Genomic DNA, 19,853 nt, shown 5'->3' with positions numbered 1-19,853 from the left:
AGCAGTGTGGTCTCTCTTGTGTATTTTAATACACAATGCTGCTCACACACAGCAGTAAATGACTCCACCGTACAGGTACATTTTGCAATTAATCTTTGAATAGGTACTTGATAATCAGGTGGATGAAATCCTGTCTAGCATGGAACGTTTTCCACTGCCTTTGTGTTGTTTTGTAGTTTGTATTTGCAGTCATTCATGTTGTGATGTTTCTTGTTTGCCATTTCAGGGATGTGTCCCAGTGACAATGTCAAGAGAGCATTATTCTATCTAATTCTACATTTTGGTCTTGAATATAAAACTGTGCATGTTTTATCCCTGTACTTCATCATAACAGATGCAGCCAAAGAATTTGCAATCTATTGGTGAGAAATGTGTCTTCACATGTATCTATCTGCATATACTGTACTGTATTCTGAGTTTTGACTGAGCTTTTTTGTTTGTTTGTTTGTTTTACTTTGGACTGGCTCCTCTTTGCAGAGCTTTTCTGCTTTTTCTATTTTTGTCAGGCTCCAGAGGAAAAAATAAATAAATAAAACTCATAACGCTCTCTTTCTCCCATAATTCTTTCATTGATTAAGATTCATCAGTGCTAATTCAGTATGCTAATTTTGTCATTGAACTGCTGGAATGGACGATTGGTGCGTGTAGACTCCCAGCCTCCTTCAAATGTGCACAGCAGGAAGTAATGTAGAGCAACAAGATGCTTTTTTCCTTTAAGAGTCTGGGTCTTCTCAGCAAAATGAAATACCAAGTAAGACAGAAAGAAAGAAAGAAAGAAAGAAAGAAAGAAAGAAAGAAAGAAAGAAAGAAAGAAAGGCCAAACCTCTGGACTGAGGAAGGCTAAATTTGGAAGTGGAGAGAACAAAAGACAGATTTTGAGCAAAATAAGGTCCATTAATGTCTGGGCTTCATTATCTGCACTCTGATAATCCAGCTGCTTCACCTGCTGCTGACTAGTTCATGAAGGCCACATTTGATCCTTTACTTCAAAACTAATGAAGTCTGTTGACACTGGCTGCATGCATAATAATCTCACAGAAGAAAGCATAGATGGTTTTATGATGGAAGATGAAAACAAAGCAGCTGAATGATGTAGAATCTCAGCATTACTTTCTTGTACTAATAGTTGTGCAACATAACTCTTTGCATCTTTCCCTGCAATGAAACCAAACTAATCTGAGGATACAATCATTTCTACGCATGAAAACTATCTAGAGCAAACCCTCTCCTTTTCCACAAGAACAAGTAGCACATGCACCCACCTCTTACCCTTTCTAATCAGTCCCAGACTCAATGTGGGAAATAAAAATGAATACTGCAGACGTGCAGAACTTCCACACCTCTGTCACAAAAAGGAAACCTTGCCAGTATGTGTTCCACCTTCTCAGCACGTGACTGATGAACAACTCTATTATAATCATCTCAATTCACACTAGGACACTTACCCCTATCATCAGACAATTAAGCTGATTTAGTCTCACTTGAAAACACAGATGACGTGTGAGAGCCGCTCTCTGTAGACCACAGGTCGAAATAAGTTTCTTTAATTTGAGCATAAAGAACTTTGAGTGTACAAGATCAGTGAGATTATATATTGTCTCATCAGTGTTGTTTAGTACAATTGTTAAGACATGTACAGCAGGAATAAAATAAATAAGTACAGTGTAGTGCAGTGTAGGTTAATACAGCCAGACAGAGTGAACAAGACTTATTGTTCAGTTCAGTTCTAGTGTTAAAGAGATTAGCATTAAATATGCATTTAGCAGTTTCTTTCAGTCACTTATGTTTTGTTCTTCATTCCCACCAGGTGTCCATTCGCCGTACACGTACTCTCTGCTTATAGTGGTATTCTTTCAGGTGCTTTTTCAAAGCGTTTGGAATGGGAAGCATGTTAATGCCATCGTAGGTGGTGCAGCTGCTTATGGCGGCTCTGCAGATGTGCTGCAAGCTGAAGGGCTGTGTGCGGTGGATGGGGTTGGACAGCAGGGGCTCGAAGAACATGCAGGAGTTGGGGTCCTTGTAGTGCTCCAGCAATCCGGTGACAGTGGGAGCATGGAAGACACTGGGGTCGTGCACATCAAAGCTAAAATTGTGGTTCCACTGTTCAATGCGTGCATGTAGTGAGCGGCCGTAGCGGCGAAAGCTGACGGAGAAGAGGTAGTCTTCCTGGGCAGAGTCACGTAGGAGAAAGGTGCCTTCAGGCTTTCCCTCCAGCAGCGTCTCTGCCTCGTAGCGGTCCATGACCCCCCAGTAACACGGGAGGTTGGTGATCTGCAGCAGGTCTGGAACTAAACAGTGAATGTAATCAATCTGAGTGTGAATGCGGTAGCCATCGTGAGATGTGTGATGCTCAGCCTGAGGAAGTATGGCCCTTGAGGGCACGCTGGTCGCTGTAACCTCTGGATCAACCAGAGGATCAGAAATAGTATCAGACGTGTGGATAGAGGCAGAGGCAGAGGCTGAGGCAGAGGCCGAGGCAGAGGCTGAGGCAGAGGCCGAGGCCACCACCTCATCCAGAGTGTCCAAACAGCTCTGTAGTAGGAGCTGGTGCTGCTGCTGTCTTTGAAGTAGAAGCTGCTGTTGCTGATGAACAGACGCTCTGTCAGCCCCGGCTAACTCATTCATACCATGAGCCAGCTTAGGGCCATGCTTGTAGAGAGGGTTAATTTGGGCCGTTACCTCAAACGTGTGGATCTCTGCATTGGGTGGTGGCTCAACACCTTGTTCGATACTGATGCGCCTGCGCTCTCGCAACCTGTCATCTACGTCCTCCACCACAGTAGCCATGGCTGAAGTAGGGGCACTGCATACCACTGCAGAATCAAGCACGGGTGGCTGGGTAATGGGGGCCGTGTGTTGCTTAATGAGATACCATTTCTGAGCCAGCTCTGATCCTACAGGGAAAGGGCAGTCATCCAACATCAACTCACTGAGGTGGATCTTGCGCCTTGAGGAGGCACAGGCAGCTGATGATGAAAGAGCCTGTGGAGTTGGTGCTGGTGTAGCCGCAGTGTGTGTCTTTATTGGGAAACACTGTCCCATTGCATCTTGGATTTTTTGCCGGAGTGTGCGACTGCTGCTTGACCCCCTGCCCTCACCTTCACTGGGCGGAGACAACTCTGTAGCAGAGCTGACTGTTCCCAATCCTGGCCTGGCAGTTACCCGTTCTTGTCCTAGTAATGAGGCAGCGATTTCCAAACCCTGCCATCTCCAACTCTCCCTCAGAGGAGAGGAGGAAGACTGGTCCCTGGTCTCTAAGTCACTCAACAGCTCGCCGTACTCAAAGCCATCACTGACAGGCCTCTCAGCTGCTGGTTCATGAGAGGAGAGGCCTTTTTTCTTCACCTTTCCACCTTTCCGTCCACTGCCTGCATCTCGTCTCTCCTCTGACCGGCTCTGTCTCACCTTGGGACGAGCCCCCCTCTCTCTATCTTTCCCTCGGTTCCCAGACTCCTTTGGTAATGACATGATGGATTAGGTAGTGAAACAACAACGGTTGCAGCACTCCAGGGAGTGCCGAGGGATGACTTGTAATTGCAGTTAGCTTTTGGTAGGAAGTTTCCCATCCACATCCCTCGTTTGAGATGTCATTATCATTGTCCATGCATCGTAGCCACCGAGAGATAAAACGACCTGCAAAACAAATTGAGAGTATAATTAAGTTCTTGAGACAACATATTGTTATATTATATACACTCAATTGCTAGTTCATTGGATATTGAAAACTGATGTATACCAACACAGCGGCTCTGCTCAAATTTCTACCTTAATGAAGGTCTTTACATCCAGAACATAAACAAAAACGAACATCGCAATTTCCCTAAGACTAAGTTGCCATTGAGTTTAAAATGATATAAGATTCAGACAAAGATGAGAGAGATTCACATCTGAAAAGCTGGACCCAGTTCAATTTTTGTAATTTTGGCTTAAAAACATTTGCAGATCAATTGCTTAACAATTCAGCTTGATTTGATTCAACTTAATGGTAATTTTGGAGGCTGTTTTGTGGTGCTGTTAAAACGCATAGCTTTGTACCGAGAGGTGTTTCTAATGTTTAGGTATTTAGAAAGTCTTTAAGATAAGTTCATGCCAGAGTATACTTTAGATTCAAGGCGTATTAGGGAAGTGAAGGAAGCAAACAACACATTCAGTACAGGCCCAAGGTCCAGTTTGACTAATCATTGCCAAAGTGAAAGTTTAATCTAAGCTTTCAGCACAGTTGATACCATCAGTCTTCCTGATAACATAGTATATCCTGCCTATTTTATAAACAAAGAGCTGATAAACAGTTAGAAACAGGCAAACAGAAATCACGTTTGCCAAAAAAAAAAGATCTGCTTGACCACTAGTTAAACCGTCCACTTCCTCTAAAAGTGACATTAGCTGTGATGCTCTTTATTTATTTGATTTCCTACGATCTGAAGCACATTCTAACTTTATTTAAGTTACGTTATATCCTCAAATGTATAATTGAAACTACCGTACGTGACACACTCCCGATGACCAGCTACAGAGCAGTTAGTTAGCTTCCTGCAATTAAAAAAAAAAAAAAAAAAAAAGTTGACAAAACTATAGCGCTGATCTGCTGAAGTTTACTGTTTTAACCCAGTTGCTGTGTCAACCCAATAGCCTCTTTTTGTCCCGAAGGAGATCATGAACGCTTAGTCTCAGGGAAGGGGCTCCGTCCTCTCTCAAATCACGTCAACTATTATCGAGAGAAAGTGGATGGTCGATTTAGAAAAGAAATTTCTTAACTTTTTCCCACTAAAATTTAAGTTTACGTTAGCTAGCTTTACCTACTGGCAAGGCGTCAAATTCTTCAGGCAAATCGACGACTCGGTCGTCCCTTTACAATATAACATATAACGCGATAACGTTAACGTTAGCTAGCAAGCTAAAATCGTTAGCAAGCAGCTGTTTATGGTAGATAGGCTAGGTTAGCAGAGCAGCTAGCTATATGCTAACTTGGGTACTCTTTACTGTTGGAGAAAAGGATAAGTTGTATATATGTCAACTTATATCTAGCTTTCTCAACCATAACGCAACATGCGATCATACCTAAGCAGTTGTTGAAAAGTTTTCCGACGAAAGAGCTTCTGTTTCTTCTTTGTTAAACTAATGACGGTAACAAAAAGGCGGCTAGCTCACATTAGCTTGACAAATGAACTGCTGAAACGGTGCAACCCGGAAGTAAAAAGTAATTGGAGTAGCTAATTTCTTCGGTAACGTCGGAACATGTAATGACGTCTGTAACATGACAAGTGAGAGGAATTTAAAAAAAAAAATAGCTGACTTTTTTTCAGCTGCTAAAAAGCGTGTCCAATGTATGACCAAGCAAACAAACACAGACCACAAGTGAAGTTGCAAAAGAACTGAACCTCTTTATTTGGACTGTCAATGATCCGATGGATGCTGCACTTCAGACCATTCACACATATGAGTGGCAGTAAAAAAGTAGAGAGAAAGCATGGGATGCAAAAGGTTCATAAAATATTAGAAAATGTCTGGGGAGTCATTAGAATTAAATATAAATTGTACAAGACAATATATGCGATGTAGCCTACAGCTGGCTGCATTCATTCAAAAATTAAGCCTGGCAGGGACATTGACATGATCTCAGGACCACTTGGTAGAAGTCTCTTGATGACACAGGCTCTGTACCTCCTCGTAGATGCTTGGTATGTGAAAATACACAAGGCTGAACTTATGAGGTGCATTTCCCCAACTCACTTCATGCACCACTGGAACGTAAACATGGAGTAAACATATTCCTTGGCCTGTTATTAGTGTTCAGTTTACTCATAATCACATCATTGGTGGCTCAGATAGGCATTGTCATCCCCTGTTGCATCCTCACTATGCACAGACGCTTGCAGAAATCTGCTGCATTGTACCTCAGTGTCTAATTGCAGTCACACGCTGGCTGTCCAAAGCTACAGAGGCTATGAAAAGGATAATCTGAGCCATTTGTAACGTAACACATCTGATATACAGTATAGTGAATAGTCAAAAATGAGATAGCCGAGTCTTAAAGTTGTCAGCATTGTGAGCTCACAGAAGTCCTTTGAGGGCATGAGTGTGATGCTTTTAGTAAGTCAGATCAATCCAAGAGCCTGCTCTGAAGAAATCCATGACTAGAATACTACTCAAGACCATTAAATCAACATATTGAGGATGCTGGAGCTGTGCATTTCAGGCACCACATGAACAGTTTATCAGGACATGACAGCTAACAATTCAATCACAAGGCCAGGAAAGCTATTCTCTCTCGTCACTGCATGACTAGAAAAGCAGGCGTTACATGCCTCATACAGTTGTCACTTGAAAAATCTACTCATAGGGAGTCCATGGATTAGGTGATAGAAGGCTTTTGTTTTCAGGCTCTAGCCAGCCAGCTCATGTGCGAGAAGGCGTCAGTTCTTTAATGTGTTACACAGTGAGACAATGGAGTATTCATGACATCACACAACATGAATTGGGCGTTATCCCAGAGAGATGTAAACAGTGACATTTAGGCGATATAAACATACAACATTAGTTGCAAGATTTCTGCTCTCTAGCTGTTGGTGACTCTGGGCACCATCAACCATCATGTCCTCTATCTACAACAGTGCTGTATTAGTGTGGCAAAACATGCGATTATAGAAAATAAGCATAAGTTATCAATATCAAGGGAGAGTAAAAAATACAATTGGAAAAGATATCTGTAAATAACCATCTTTACTAGACAGACCTCCTATGGCTCCGCTGAAATAAAATGTGAATGGTTATCCCTGCCTTATGATGCAACCAAAAGTGATCCAAAAGTTAAGACCATATTACACACACATGCACCTCCGCTCTGCCACATTCAAAGACAGAGGCCGTATAAGACAGTTTTTGATTCAACACTGATACCACGTGATAATGTTAGGGTTCTGAGGCTGAAACACACTGAGACACAAACAGAAAGTATGGACATCGTCAAGCACCTTGAAAAGTATGATTCATCAAATCATCACGTTGGCCATTTGAGGAAGAGGGCACTGCGAGGGTGAGGCGCTGCGATCCGGAGAATTTATTACGAGATCAAGCTTCATTTTCCAAAGCCAATCATAAGGGGGCCAGAGGGTTGAGATGGGTTTCATTTAGTTTTCTCACCCAGTATTAGAGTGTAAATTGAAAACACTCTACCCTCCTCACTTTTATCAATTCAATATCAGATCAGCTCTCGCAGAGTACAAACCTCACCAGCCCTTATTCACCCCTCTGGGGATTCCTCGGCACAAAATGAGATTCATCATCATTTACGTAGTAGGGCATAAAATAACAGAGACAAATTGCAGCTGGCATAAATTCTTCAAACTGCTGTTCTTTTTTAAAAAAAAAAAAAAAAAAGTTATACCATTCTGTTGCATTTCACTACAAATATCCTTCTCAAACTAACAATCGCACAAACCTTCTCTTTGGCTTTGTAGACGTTTAGAGGAGGACAGTCACTTCTACTCTGATTAAGTGTTTGGGGAAAAACAACCACGACAAAAGGTGTGCCTGTGGTTGAATCATAAGCTTTTCCTCAATCCTTTTGCTCCTCCCTTCCTGCCTTGGCCAAAAAAAAAGGAAAAAAAAACTCTCTAGAGGATAAAAAGAATCAAGGAAAGCTGTTAAAGTTTCAACCAAAACAAGCCCTGACTAGCACCAGTAGAACAATTAGGGTGGCTAGGAAGTGTATTAATATCTGAATATCAACGCCTGTCTACAAGTGGAATCTCAGTGAATGAATTCTAGGGCCAATTACAGATTAGTGGCTGATATCAGAGATAACTGAATGAAAGTGCCTTACTTCTAAGCTGGGAATTTTCTGAATCGACACACTGTGTGGTGCAGGGGCTGTGGCTATCAGTGTGTTCTGGAAGGAAGCCTTGCTCCAAGGCAGGAGGAAAAGAAGAGTAACTCATAGGGAAGAACCCCTTTAAGACAGCACCAATCCACCGTTTTTCTCTCAGCCCACAGCAAACTGAGCCTCTGCACATCATGTCACAGTCCTGCAGGTGACACGGAGCAGTTTGCTTTTTTTTTTCTCCTCTGTCCTGCAATATAATAATCATCTGTATTCCATTTTTAATAAACTTAGTTGTATATAATAAAGTACAAAAATATTAGAGAACATATACACAGTTTTTTTGTCATTTTTTGTAGTGACTGCTTTGCCTGGTTTTCTTAAGCATACGTATATCTTTGTGCTGGGTGATGAGGAACTTAACAGGCCTCGACTGAAGTGTATTTTTCCTTTCTTCTTTTCATATTGTTGATGTCCGGTCTGTTCCATCTGAGGAGGAGATTGGAAATAAATATGTTTCAAGACATTTACGATCATAAAATACACCGCACCATTCACATTTCATTCTTAAAAGGCGTAGTTCAGTGTTTCCACCTTTCCCAGGGGCAGGAAAAGTTTCAGATGCCTTTTAAGAACATGTCCACGATTTCGGATATTGATGGCAGGCCATTCGTGCATTTTTATGGTATGCCAGCCATCAAACTTGCCATATCTTCTATTTCTATCTTCTTTATCAGATATATTTCTGGATAAGTAGCAGCTGCTTTCACAAGTTGCTGAATGAACATATATACACGATATCCTCACCATTACTTTGGAACTACTTTCTCCAGTATGCATTTGTTCATCTGCTGTGGCTGTGTATGTAAACTCGCTGTACAAAACATTTTCAGACTGTACACACAGACACAAAAAGACATCAGTAACTTTATCTGCCTCTCAGAAAGGAGGGGAAACAGTTTTAACTCCATCTAAGTCACAAAACAACTCAAGCAGAAGGGAAACCTTCCTACGTCACAGAATACTGGAGACACAGTAAATAATACAGAGCGTCTAAGCCTTAAACTCACTTGTCATTCAGCAGATGATGCACAGAGGTATGTCTGTCTTTCACTCCCCACAAGAGGAACATTACTGGAACTTGACTAATGATATTGTGTAATTCAGTACTATTAATAACACAAATATAACTATTAAAAAATGAGCTATGTAAGACTTCTTCATCTCTGCACAGAGGAAGTTGTGTGTGGACGACTTGGTACGTATTGCTTTCCCTGATGTCGACAAACTGTTCATACAATCCTCTCTCTCCCCCTCATTGCATAGTTATAATATAAAATAAGGTGTTGTTGTCTGGTTGGTCGTTGTGTGAGGTTTGCCAGCCAGTGGCCTATTTAGTACTGGGTTGCTGAGGACACTTACCCCCTAAGGCATGCTCTGTCATACTGAGGCACAGTGACTCCAGCGTGGGGTTGATCTCCAGGTCAGCGCCTGGAACTTGGCATTCTGTGGGAATGAGTAAAAACAGTCTCAGTTCACGGAAAGATTAAGGTTGATATTACCTTCAGGATTGCCATAGAGTCTATTCATTATCACAATCTAAATTTACAGGAAAGCAACTGTGTATTTTTCTCTAAATAGATGACGTCCAAGGCGAATGCATTGGCTGATTTCACTTTGAAACGAAAACAGAGTACGATTTACATAAGGGGAAATACACGGTTTATTTGTGCTGAAGAATAACTGCCATTATGTTAATGTGATGTTCAGATAATTCTTTGTCCTGATAATAATCTAAGGACCAGGTGATGTACACTAAATGCACTGAGTAGTTCTGTTCGAAGCCAAACAAACACAACAAGATTCAACATGTTCAATCTGCCACAAATCCAACTGAAGCCAACAGTGCTGACACACTGCAAAAACTACGAGCAACACTGCACATAGTTTGTACAGATAGTTTACAATATACGGTTTAATGACATTATTTTTCAATTAACTGTAAGTGGAAACATTGGTGGATGTTAAGCTATTATCCCTACTGTCTGTCATTAATGTCAATTAGAGTTCGACCTCTCAAAGTGACGCAGTTTTCCAATTCAGGCAATGATAGTAAAAGAACTTCAGGGAGGTTCACCTTTGTTTGAATTAAATGTGTGAAGGTGGAATTAGTTTGAAATGGTTTCATTATCACTTGTGTTGCTTGTTGTCATGGAATCTGTTGAATAGCATCAAAATGCTTAAAAAATGTTATTTCATTAGCCATTAAAATCACTATCAAAATGATTAAAAAAACACACCCACATTAACACACATACACACACAGTAACACATTAATGCTCCTTTAAGTGTGTCGAGCTCCCAGGGGCAAATGTCATTCTGAAAATCATTTTAATATTTCTTGTGCAGAACCCAACACATTAAAAACTTGCTGCACTGTTCACACATTCCCTTAAAATAAACGTGTCAGATGCAGTGGAAGTCAGGCTTTAATAATTTGCACTATGTGACATGAAGCTATCTGATGCAAATGCAGTCTGTCATTGAGGTGAGGAACCACATGTCTGTGCTGACGAACAAACACTTTAACTGAATAGAGAACAAAGAAATTACTGGAGATCATCCAAGTAAACTCCTTGCAGTATCTGCCTATTTTCTGGTCAACTTTCATGTGCTCTCTGTACACGCGAGCATGTTCACTTGCTTGGTTTGTAATGATCTGTTACAGAAAACCTGGAAAATCTGACATAGTTCTGTAATCCTAAACCTTATAATTAGATTTTACAAGAGAATTTGCAGTGGACGTCTATGATAGATTTACTAAAATCCATAACACTATGAAATACTTTAATTTTAAAAACCACTCAGTGTAGATCAAAAGTTCAGCCCAGTATTGTGGGGATTATTGAAGTGAATACAAACAGCAAGTGGTGCAGCGTGCATGTTGCACGTCATACCCTCCTCTCTCACCCTTGTTTTTATGCTGTCTTATCCAATAAAGTCAAAATGGCAAAAACCAAAAATCAAACACCTACACCGACATGGTGTCGGTGGCGTGCCGTGTGGGTGTTAGGCATGTCGGTTCAAGTAACTGAAGCACATTTTGCAGAGAAAGGTGTAATAAACAAAACATAATCCTATCAGAAACAGTCCTGTGGTTACAGTATGCCAGTGTTTTCCCCCACTGTTAGCTCAGTCAGTGGTCACTGCATTAAGAAGGATGATTTAAACGGCATACATAGCACTAACGGAACAAGCTCAGTAACAGTTCAGTCATACTGTCCACTGCCATTGTCTATGATCTTGTGAAGGTCTCTAGGTTTTAATTTGAAATGAAAAATGTCTAATATTTATGCCATTGGTTCTTTCAAAGATACATGCTTTTGGTTTTCGATACACAGACACTGTAACTTTGCTGGGGTCATTCATCTGTTTAAGGTATGAACTTCTGGCTTTCACACAGAATGGTCACTTATGGAAACATCCCATGATGACTCTATTGAAAAGTGGCAGGACCCTTACAGATGAATCTGCGATACTAGTGTGTGACATCTGGCACACGCGACAAGACAACCAAAAGGTTATGTATATTGTAAGAGGTGACAGATTGCTTACTGCAACATGCTGCTCAGATGTCTTATTATTTTGTCCTTGGCACAGAGGGAAGGCAGCTCTCAGTTTTGGCATCTGACCAATTGGCCCTTTTTTTTTTAACAAAAAGCAAATCTGCCACTTCTCTGTTTATGGAATAATCTCTATTCCTTTAACCATTTTCAGCTTACCTTAAATAAATAGTCATTATACTTTAAAATGAAAGGATCTCTGGATAAGTAACATGTAGTTTACGGCAGTGTGATCAAATGTAAGCAGGAGATTAAGTGAGGACAGACTGGCAGGTGCAGTTACATTTTGGCAAAGAATAAATTGAATCAAAAGGTAAACAAGGACAGGGATAGACCTTAAGTGAGTGCATACACCCATGTTAATGAAGAACAAAAGAGGCTTGACCTCGTGCAATACCTTGCTGCTGGAACATGAGCATGGTTTGTGGGGAAGTGTGGACAGGGAGCGAGTGGGTTCGCTGCACAGAGCTGCGACTCTGACTTGGCATGCTGTTACTGCCCCCAGGGTTGGCGAACCACAGGTTCTGCAGAGGAAAACACAAATTCTCATTATGTAAATGCCAGTCATCCTGGGAGGATGACATGCTTTGCTTATCTCTCAGCTAAGTCATTAAACAGAAGCTCTTCAAGCTATGATAATGATCACTTCATATCAAAACGTGATGCCCCTAACTAACCCCTTGTATTGTCTTGTGTGCTCTGATTAAACTCCTGTCAAAGTCTCCTGTTTTTTTTTTTTTTCACTTGTTTTACTTTCAGAAGAAATGTTTACTAAAATGTGCGACGGCTCCCTGGGCATGTCATCAAGCAGGTCAATACTTCAGACATGAATGGAGACTTGAAGAAAATTCTTGATGCTAAAAAGATGAAGTCAGGTTAAATTATCCTAAATAATTACTTAAAGCTGTGCAATCAGCTTTCAGCACAAACACATTTCCTTCATCTCCCATGATCAAAAAGAAAAAAACATGACATGAATGATAAATATGGTCCAGCCACAATTTAAGGCAAGCAACTTGTGTCATAAACTGGTGTTAACATGCTCATCCAATGACAGGAGTACTGACTTGTCTACCCTGGCCTGCCAGCGCAGGACTAGTGAGTGTGTGGCGTGGAGATGCTCCCCCAATCCCACTGGGACTCAGAAGACCCATGCGCCCGGTTTGGAGTCCACGAGGGGTCATCTGGAACTGCCTTTGGCCCCGCCGTGCTACTCCTCCACTCACAGAGCCTGCTGTGGGGAGGGAGTTGGACCCATAGGTCCAGCTGGAATAAAAAGAAACACAAACAAAAGGAACATGTGTCAGAAATCAATGAGAGTTAAGAGAGCTGCATGTTCAACTGCTGAAGCGACTTCTTATAAAATGGTAGTTATTATTTGAATGAGGTGAAAGAAAGTGAAAAGAAAAAGACGAAGGGAAAGAGAATCAAAGTAAAAGTTAGACAGCATGGTTGAGTGCAGGGAGAATATAACATTCAGCTGGTGTGACATCTCCCCAGCTAAAGAGGGAGATCAAAGGTAAAGAAGGCGAGCAGAGCCTCACCCTTTCTGTCGGTACACAGGCATGTCCAGCATAGCTTTCCGAGGGAACAGGCGGAGCAGTTTGAGGACCTGCTGCTTCCAGGAGACCAGCCTTTTCTTGTGAGTTTCTGAGAAAGCCTGACACATAGAAAGAGACAGCAGGAGAAAAAAGGCACCGGGTTTTCAAAGAGCATTAACAAGGTTTCAGCAGATGCTTTGGGAATTTGTGATTTTTTTAAAGAAAAGGCAAGTTTTACTATTTATTTCATGAGGGAAAAAAACTAGATGATTACAAGGTTCTATATAACTATCAATTCATGTAACTTTGTCTATGTGGTATTTTCATTATTTACTATTTACATAGTATTAATTTTGTACTGTAAGACTACCTACCATTAAGCACGTTTACAACAGTTCAAAAAGAATCTTAAGGTCTTCACCTCATGTGTCAGACACTTCTCAATGAGCTGAAGGTAACAGCTGATATTCTCTTCATCTGGCCTTGACACCAGCAGCTGGGTGCACACTGAAACAAAGAAAAAAAGCCAGGGCTTATATATTCATGTGCGTAGAGGAAATGGATATCTGTGGATATGGATCAAGTATCTATGTGTTTTATATTGAATACTGACATGTGTGCATGTGAGCAACATTTCAAGAGCACTTCCTATGAGGACAAATTATATAACTACCAATGCAGTCTAAAATCTACGTGTCATCACTTTCAATCTGGGAAGAATATCTTTCTCTCTCTCACCTTTACCCATGACACGGGTGAACTGTCCAGCAATGTCGCCGTCTGAGATAGGTGTGGCTGGGGAGTCCCCGTCACAGGGAGGTGGGTTGTGGGACTGGAAGCCCTCTGAGGCCGGCTCTTTGTCTGCTCCTGTTTTTGTGGCTTCTGAAGGGGGGTTGGCTGTGTCCGGGGCGGTGGCTGTGTCCAGGGCGGTCTGTGCTGCACTGGGCGGGCAGTAGGCCTTGATGGGTGTGATGATGATCTGTTGCAGCTCTTGGAGGGCGTTACGCAGGTTTCCTCCTTCCAAAATATCCTGCCATGAGATGACAACATCAGTGTCACATGCAGTATAAGCTACTCAGACGTATGCTTTGGGTTTAAGCGTGACGTTGTGAGCTACAGATCTGGATTTAAGCCTTAGCAAAACATCTGCCCTATTGAAGTATCTTAGAAGAAGACACAAAATCCCTACCAGTCCTGCCGTGTCTGTTTCTCAAAGGAACTAAATCAAGTGTCACATGATCATCAACGAGTACATACTGAAGTGCATTTGTGATTAGTGCACAATCCTCAAGACAAAACACCGTTGCCCCTTTTTTATCATGCGTGGAACATCATCCCATTTGAATTACCTTTTCTAAAGACTTGAGCACGCTCTGTCTCTCTCGCAGTTTCTGGATACTCAAGGCGATCTTATGCCGTGCTCCTTTAGTGACGTTCTAAAAAGGAGAGATAGAAAGTAACACAAAAGTCATGAGGAGCAAGCGAGACATTTCTTGTGGGATCACAGGCTAATTTATACAGTTACTAAATAACAAACCTAATCACCATTTGTTTCATTAAAGCCAAGGGGCAGAGGCGAAATCACACCATTTGTATGTGTGACTGCCTTGATATTAACTGTGGGGTGCGTTGCTTAATTTCATGCCTCATTGAGAGCTGATGTATCATCAGGTCTGAGGACAGTAATGTTCACAATTGATAAGGAGGGTGGAATAATCAAAGCCTGGCAGAGTGTTTGTAAAAGGGAGGCTTAAAAACCTGCGACTCCAGGTGCTGCTCTGTGAGAATCATCATCTCCTCGTAGGTCATCTGGGAGAAAAGTGATGCATATTTATGAAGGCGGAGACTCTTCAACCATGCGGGAACATCTAAAACAAATAAACACCAAGACACAAAAAAGCAACGTTACATTTCAGCTTATATCACCACAGCTGTTGGCTGCATGCGGCTTTTATCAGAGCCAAATGCCGAGAGCCACCTCGGCTCAGTTGGGTAACGAACTCTGACCTTTCATGCCACTGCCATCCTCCTGGAACGTGTTGCGACTGGAGCCCTGGTCTTCTGTCTGCTCACTACCAGAGGAGGCTACGCTGCTCTGGGGTGAAAGGGGTGCATGGTCTGTTGAAATGAAGTTCTGCCGGCCCCCTGCATCATCCTGGCTAATCCACTCAGAGCCACAAGCCTGGGGACTGGAAGGAATGACAGACATGGACTTCTTCAAAGGGCTGGGCTGCATCTGCCCACCCAAACCTGGCAAGGGAAAACAATTAACATATGAGGAACAACAGGAATTCTTTTAAGTCCTATGACAGAAATTAAAGAAATGTTAACAACACTTTGAGAAAGTGAAGAAGTTGTATACCATTTGCACAATATGGAGGATATGTCTAAAATGGCTCCATATATCTACCAAAAAAATTTCCTCTGAGTGAAAACCATTACCTGCATTATTGCTGTTGATGGGAGAGGACATCCCGCCTGGGAAAGGCATGTGTCCGTTCTGGCCTGCTGGAGACGTGGTGGATGAAGGGGACTTGTCGTGCCAGGCGTGGCCAGGGTCCAGGGCCTCAGCAGAGCTGGGCCATTCATCTGAGCCCTGGCGTGGGTGGTAGGGGCTGGATGGGGCCCGGGGTGCATAGCCACTAGATAGGTGCTCCTCTAGGTGGTTTAGCCACATGGCCAGAGAGGTGCGGTCATCCAGCGTGGTGGCAGGGTGGATGAGCGCGTAGGACAGCAGCTGTCTGCTTTCTTCCACAAACAGGCTACTCTCAATAGTGTGACTCAACACCTTCTGAAGCAGCTTCATGTACTCACATTTGGCCTCGCTGTTGCGAGGCTGCAGCAGAGGCAGATGGGACAGCAGCAAGGACACAACCTTCTCTTTTGGCTCCTGATGCCACTGGCTGACAATTGCTAATGACAAAGGGCAAAAAAAGAATTTCACCTGCAATTAATCTTTCACTACTGGTTTAATATACACCTTCTTCAATGTTAGGAAGGGATAGAACTGATAGTGTTTGATAATCAGAGGTGATTGATGACATATAAAAAATTAGTTAAAAAACTCTCAGCTACCTGCATTGTTGGCCTCAGCTTCTAGGATGTGGATCTCTGTGCAGTCTGCCAGCCAGTGTTCAAGGCAGATGTGTAAGAAGCGAGCCTGGGTGCGTGACACCCTCTTCAGGAGGGACAACAGTGCCACCGTCTGTTCACACTCATTCCAGCCCTTGAACCAATCTGTGAGGATACCTACCTGGTCTCGGAACATCATGGCGTGTCTCCTTGATGAGGAGAACAGGAATGTGCAAATGGGGAGGGGGGCACTGAAAGGACTGCTTCTCAGACGCAGACAGGATCAGTCTAACCCCGCACAGCGGGGTCGTATTTGTGACAGTCTTGGGATCCCCTCAGACTGGACCGAGGGGCCCTCACATGGTTCAGGTGCCCAAGGAACTACAGACAGGGTCGCCGTGTGGATTACTGGGAAGATGTCTTATGAAGCAATGCTGAAAGATTGCGTCAATTGTAGTTGGTAATGACACAAACAGGAAAAGCTTTTTTTTCACTCTGGCATGTTCAGGATCACATCATCCGTGCCCTAGTAAATCAACAAACAGACAGGGAAAAATCTCAGACACGCATTCACCATGACACCAACCACATTTCTCTACATAAACAAACATGCATGCTTTGAGAGATTGAGTCCATCTATTCATGCCCCAAACTTAGGACTGGAATATGTTCTTCTGATGTTTGACATCCTTGTTTAGATTTGGACACGTACATTTTTCTGCCCAAAAGCCACAAAACAAGAGTGATGATTTTGATAATGCAGATGGCTCATCGGCTTCAGTGAGCGGAAAATTGACAGTGAAGATACATAACGTACTATATAAAGAAATGTTTCTGCCACATGCAGGATGAACACAATGCTTAAATGTTTAGAGACATACAAATAATGGCAGTGATAAGGAACACGGCATCAAATCAGAGTTTCAGAACTTTTCCATAGTTTCAAAATGGGCTATGCATATTTCAAAACCACGTGAGATATGAGAAGTATCCAAACAAATCTTGCAAATCAAGTCCTGCAAAACTCAGAACTGACTTTGTTGTTTGAGGTAAGCCTTCACTAGTAAACTAATATAGTTATAGCATAACTATAAAGGTGCAAGTCGTTCACAAAAGGTGTGCCAAAGCCCTTATCCGAAAGATAAGAGTCCAGGTCATTAACGGTGGGAGTAATGCAGAAGGCATAACACGAAAATAGGCTTTTGTGCAAAGAATAAGGGCTGTCACCAGTGCCCTGTATTTACAACAGCTAGCTGTGATATATTAGTGTCTGAAGAAAAGTAAAACGCAACCATAATCAGACAACAGCAACAGTTACGTTGCTATTCACTGCCTCCACTGCAACCGGTACCACCTGTAACATGATTCGCTATAATTTTGATTAAAGACCGAACCTAGGTGTCTGGCTCTAAGCTCTGATCAGCAGGCTGATGTTGTGATTATCCCTGCGAGGTTTATCAAGTTGAATCAGGCTAAGTATTAGGTAGCGGTTAGCCACGGTTAGCTTGGTTCGCTTGGTTCAGTGATGTTACACTCGAAGCAGACCACTGGACATGAAATAGACCTTTCAAAGCACAAGTATCGCAGCAAGATGTTTCGATGCGTCGCCTCACCACGCCAAAAATCACGTGACCACACCAAACGAGGCCTCATCACAGAGGTGTCGCGTTGGTTTTGAACACGGGATGTTCTTGTCAATCTGACACTATTTAGCTGCACGCTGTGTTTAAAGTGGCCGGTTCTTACAGCACAGGCTTTGCTGAACAAAATAACAATAATGAACAATAAGTAGAGCCACTTGCATTATGCCTGTCTCGTCACGGTCTGATTTAATCCATCCACACAAATACAATACCAACGGTTTGGCCAGCAGATGTCGCCATTTTTAACTATCAAATGCTTTGAAACAGTAAACCATTTCCAACACAATTGCTTCATAGTGATTCAGTGCTTCAAAAAGCTTCGTTTCCCCCATCACTGGCTTAGTCGGCCTAGTTAATGATGAGGGGTTCAGAATTAATATTATATTTGGTTGACGCTGTCGCTGCCCCTTTCCTCCGTTTCGAAATGTTACTACGATCTTAGCGGTGCAAACAGGGAGGTTAAACGCAGTTTCAATCGACAGCAGGTTGTAGCTACTTGAGTAGACAAAGTTATGCGAGTTGCGATTTACAATAAACGGACACAAAAGGGTTGTTGTTTACCTTTGTCAGTTGTCACTGGATAGCGAGCTAGGCTAAAGTGCTAATGCATAGCTAGCTCGACGGTAGGGTAGGGATAGCTAACAGAAATGCTAGCGCTAGCTTCTTAGCTAGCAAGTTTTGCTAATAGATGCAATAACGTTAGCTTAGCTGAAAGAAGCGTAGATTTAGATCCCGTACGAGGTATTCCTTAAGGATATTCCTTTACAGCGGCAAGCTCCCGTGGTTTCAAACATACCATGTTAAAGAATGTATGTACAAAATGTTTATTGCAATGCTGAAAATAAAGAGTGTACGCCTGGAGAAATCTACTTCGATTTTGAGTTGACGTAAGACGTGCGTAATACGTCACACGTCTGGACGGTACGTCGCGTTTCGTTCCGCCCACACACTGGTAAATAAAAAGGCTCCCACCCCGAGAGGAAAACACATGTCATCTATGTATACCAAGCGAGGGTAACTTGGTGATATGGAATAAATGATAACCATGTTAACTAGAAGCCAGTTGTCTTACATTTACACATGTTATGATATATAATCTGTGGTGAGTCACTTGTCTTATTGTTACTCCTACTGCGCATATTTTTTTCTGATAATAATAATCGTAATCATCATTATCATAATAAATTATTGTCTAACATGTCAGAAAATGCTTCACTGCATGTTCCCAAAGCCCGAGGGGATGTCCTCAGATTGCTTGTTTTGTCTGATTTGCAACCAGAAACCTCAAGATATTTAATTTGCAATTATATAAAGCAGCAAATTTTCATTTTTGAGAAGCTACAAGAATTAAATTTCTGGGTTCATTGTCTTATTCAAGGCCAAGGGGATTGGACCACCAACTCTACATTTAATTGGTAACTACATGGGCAACAGCCATTACACTTGAAAAATTATTTCCATGCTTAATGGATTATTAATATTTATTGTCAGTTTATTTTCTGATCATTTAGTAATTTGCTAAATGTTTCACAGCACCAGAGTAAACATCAGAGTGTTTATTATGTAGGGAGTTGTGAGTGGGTGAATGAGTAAGTCATTTCAGACATATCTTAGACATAGTTTGAAATTATAGAAGGGAGAGAGAATTTCAGGATTAAGGATAAATATTCTCCATACAGAGGATGTTGAGGCTTCATCGACACCAGATAGCAGAATAGAAAAGTCTGTGCGTTGAAAGCACAACGTCTTCTGACTACAATCATTTCTTACAGCAGGTGTTTGCTCTCAGCTCTGGATGGCAAGACACACCACAGCAGACACACAAAGGAAAATGGCAAAGGACCTGTCCTAACATCGCTGATTGGGGTGGGGTCAGAGCTGCAACATGCCTTAACTTTCCACCAGTAGAGAGCAGTATACCAACTGCTTCCAACGTAATGCTATGCAATGCAGGAGGAGAACAAACCTGTCCCTCCAGTTTGAGAGTTTTTTTTCTTTCTGCATGACAGTTTGAAGCAGGCAGGGAAGTGACCCAAAATGCATCACACAGGTTTATACCTGCCACGATCACAAGCTGATCCACTTTACTAATATGATGCACTATGACCACAGGTGGCACGTGTAGTCTTACCATAAAGCAACAGTAACGTGATGC

The 19,853-nt window shown here is 42.2% G+C and overlaps 2 protein-coding genes across 2 annotated transcripts; both read right to left on the bottom strand.

Annotated features, from left to right (window-relative positions):
* Positions 1-1,528: 1,528 nt before the first annotated feature.
* Positions 1,529-5,173, bottom strand: socs9 (suppressor of cytokine signaling 9). Its single transcript, XM_076736113.1, has 2 exons — positions 5,059-5,173; positions 1,529-3,633 (listed from the first exon to the last, which is right to left on the bottom strand). Exon 2 carries the CDS (start codon positions 3,466-3,468, stop codon positions 1,795-1,797), a length of 1,674 nt encoding a protein of 557 aa, XP_076592228.1. The 5' UTR covers positions 3,469-3,633; positions 5,059-5,173; the 3' UTR covers positions 1,529-1,794.
* Positions 5,174-5,356: 183 nt separating this feature from the next.
* Positions 5,357-18,598, bottom strand: samd4b (sterile alpha motif domain containing 4B). The gene is made up of 13 exons (XM_076734767.1): positions 18,260-18,598; positions 16,059-16,581; positions 15,426-15,896; positions 14,991-15,233; positions 14,742-14,851; positions 14,333-14,419; positions 13,722-14,013; positions 13,405-13,490; positions 12,987-13,102; positions 12,510-12,708; positions 11,840-11,966; positions 9,242-9,325; positions 5,357-8,308 (listed from the first exon to the last, which is right to left on the bottom strand). The coding sequence occupies exons 2-13, from the start codon at positions 16,252-16,254 to the stop codon at positions 8,280-8,282; spliced, it is 2,040 nt and encodes a 679-aa protein (XP_076590882.1). The 5' UTR covers positions 16,255-16,581; positions 18,260-18,598; the 3' UTR covers positions 5,357-8,279.
* Positions 18,599-19,853: the final 1,255 nt, after the last annotated feature.

This window comes from Chaetodon auriga, chromosome 7, assembly GCF_051107435.1.
Source record: "Chaetodon auriga isolate fChaAug3 chromosome 7, fChaAug3.hap1, whole genome shotgun sequence".
NCBI classification, from domain to species: domain Eukaryota; kingdom Metazoa; phylum Chordata; class Actinopteri; order Chaetodontiformes; family Chaetodontidae; genus Chaetodon; species Chaetodon auriga.
This window is presented reverse-complemented; position numbering and strand designations above follow the sequence as displayed.

Coding starts and splice junctions, on each gene's coding strand:
- samd4b (XM_076734767.1), bottom strand. CDS start 16,254: ATGATGTTCCGAGACCAGGTAGGTATCCTCACAGATTGGTTCAAGGGC. Junction 15,897..16,058: donor AGCTGAGGCCAACAATGCAG/GTAGCTGAGAGT, acceptor CTTTGTCATTAG/CAATTGTCAGCCAGTGGCAT. Junction 14,014..14,332: donor TGCTCAAGTCTTTAGAAAAG/GTAATTCAAATG, acceptor ATCTCATGGCAG/GATATTTTGGAAGGAGGAAA.
- socs9 (XM_076736113.1), bottom strand. CDS start 3,468: ATGTCATTACCAAAGGAGTCTGGGAACCGAGGGAAAGATAGAGAGAGG.